At 38.9% G+C, this 1,685-nt stretch overlaps 1 protein-coding gene across 1 annotated transcript; it reads right to left on the bottom strand.

Moving 5' to 3' along the window:
- Positions 1–514: 514 nt before the first annotated feature.
- LOC101348978 (olfactory receptor 12D2-like) lies at positions 515–1,679 on the bottom strand (the record flags this gene model as incomplete). The annotated part of the gene is made up of 1 exon (XM_004387096.2): positions 515–1,679. A coding segment is annotated over one exon (699 nt), but the record flags the coding sequence as incomplete, so codon positions are not given.
- Between the last annotated feature and the right edge of the window lie 6 nt (positions 1,680–1,685).

Here is a 1,685-nt window from a genome sequence, read left to right as displayed (position 1 = left end):
GTGCACATGTATATACACGTGTATACCTTAGTTTACATATATATGCATACATATATACCTATGTAACCACACACTATTTTTTAGTTATTATTGCAAAATTGTATATGTTATAGCATTTACCAAAAATGTCCTTTTCCTTTTGTAGTTTTTACTACCATCACTTACCTTGGTCAAGTTGCACGCACTTCACCCATATTCAGTATTGCCTTTCAGCCCGTAGACTTTTGAAAGATCTCCGAAGATAGAGATTCCAGACCTCTTTAGAAGAACAACTGGTTATTATATTTCTGTTGATCAGTGATTACAGTTTATTTGTTTTAATTACTGATTTGCCTCTGCTTGGTGAACAAGAAATCGTGACATACCTCTTAAGAATTCTCCTTAGTTCATATGTGAGTTAGCGTTTGCTTTGACAATTAAGTAACCATGGCCCTGAAAAAAATCTTCAAAATTTAGAAGTCTAATAATGTTATTGCTCACATTAAAATGTGCTAACCTAAAGGGATCACACAGATAAACAAACTTAAATATTATCTATTTACCATATACATGGGTAATATAGGCATGTTTCTATACCTGATTTCATACATGAATACAGTAGAATATATAACAAATCAATTATCTCAATTAATATGCTAAAAACCCATTTAGCATGAGGGTTCCATGGCTAGTGTCCAACTTGTTTAAGTTTCTTTTATGCTACCGACCTACCTGCTTAATGTAACAACAATTTGAGGATGGCACAAGACCAGGTAGTGCTTCATTCTGTTGTACATAGGGCCGTTATGTGTCGGAATCAACTTGATGACACCTAACAACAACAAAACCTGCTAGACTGGACTTTACCGTTTATAGTTCTTTTATTTAGTTTCCACTTTCATACATAGTCTAAACAATTTGCGAAGTAGTATAAATTCAAATCTCAACTTTTTCATTGACTACTTATTTATGCCTCAGAAAAGTTCTCTAGATCCTTCAAGTCATAGCTTCCTTCTGATCATCTTGATCAAGGCCCTCTTTATTTCCTTGTTCCTCAAAGTATAGATCAGTGGATTTAGTACAGGAGTGACCACAGTGTACATGATGGCAATGACTCGGTCCTGCTCCATGGAGCTGTCTGAGGCAGGTCGAATATAGATGAAGACACCAGGCACATAGAAAAGAATAACTACCATGAAGTGGGAGGCACACGTGGACAGTGCTCTGTGAAGCATGCTGCATGAAAGGGTCTTGAAGACAAGATAGATGAGAATGTAGAAATAGGAGAGAAGTATGAGAAAGAAAGGGCCCATGGCAATGGTCCCTGTGATGGTATTGAGCAGCCACTGGTTGAGCTCAATGTTCCCACAGGCCAACTCCAGCAAAGGTTTAATATCACAGAAGAAGTGATGGATTTGGTTGGAACCACAGAAGTTCAAGTGAGAGGTCATTATGGAGTGCAGCAGGGCATGGAAAAACCCAATGACCCAGACTGTGCTAGCCATCTGGGTACAGCGCTGATGATTCATGATGACAGTGTAACGAAGTGGTTTGCAGATAGCCACAAAGCGGTCCAAGGCCATTACAGCCAACAACATGGCCTCTGTGCTGCCCAGGAAGTGAAAGAAATGAAGCTGGCTTAGGCATCCCACAAAAGAAATTGCTTTGTGTGTAGACAGGAAGTTCTCCAGCATCTTTGGCAGTGT

Source organism: Trichechus manatus, unplaced genomic scaffold (assembly GCF_000243295.1).
Source record: "Trichechus manatus latirostris isolate Lorelei unplaced genomic scaffold, TriManLat1.0 scaffold00180, whole genome shotgun sequence".
Taxonomy (NCBI): Eukaryota; Metazoa; Chordata; class Mammalia; order Sirenia; family Trichechidae; genus Trichechus; species Trichechus manatus.
Note: the sequence above shows the minus strand (reverse complement) of the source record. Positions and strands in the feature narration are given on the sequence as shown.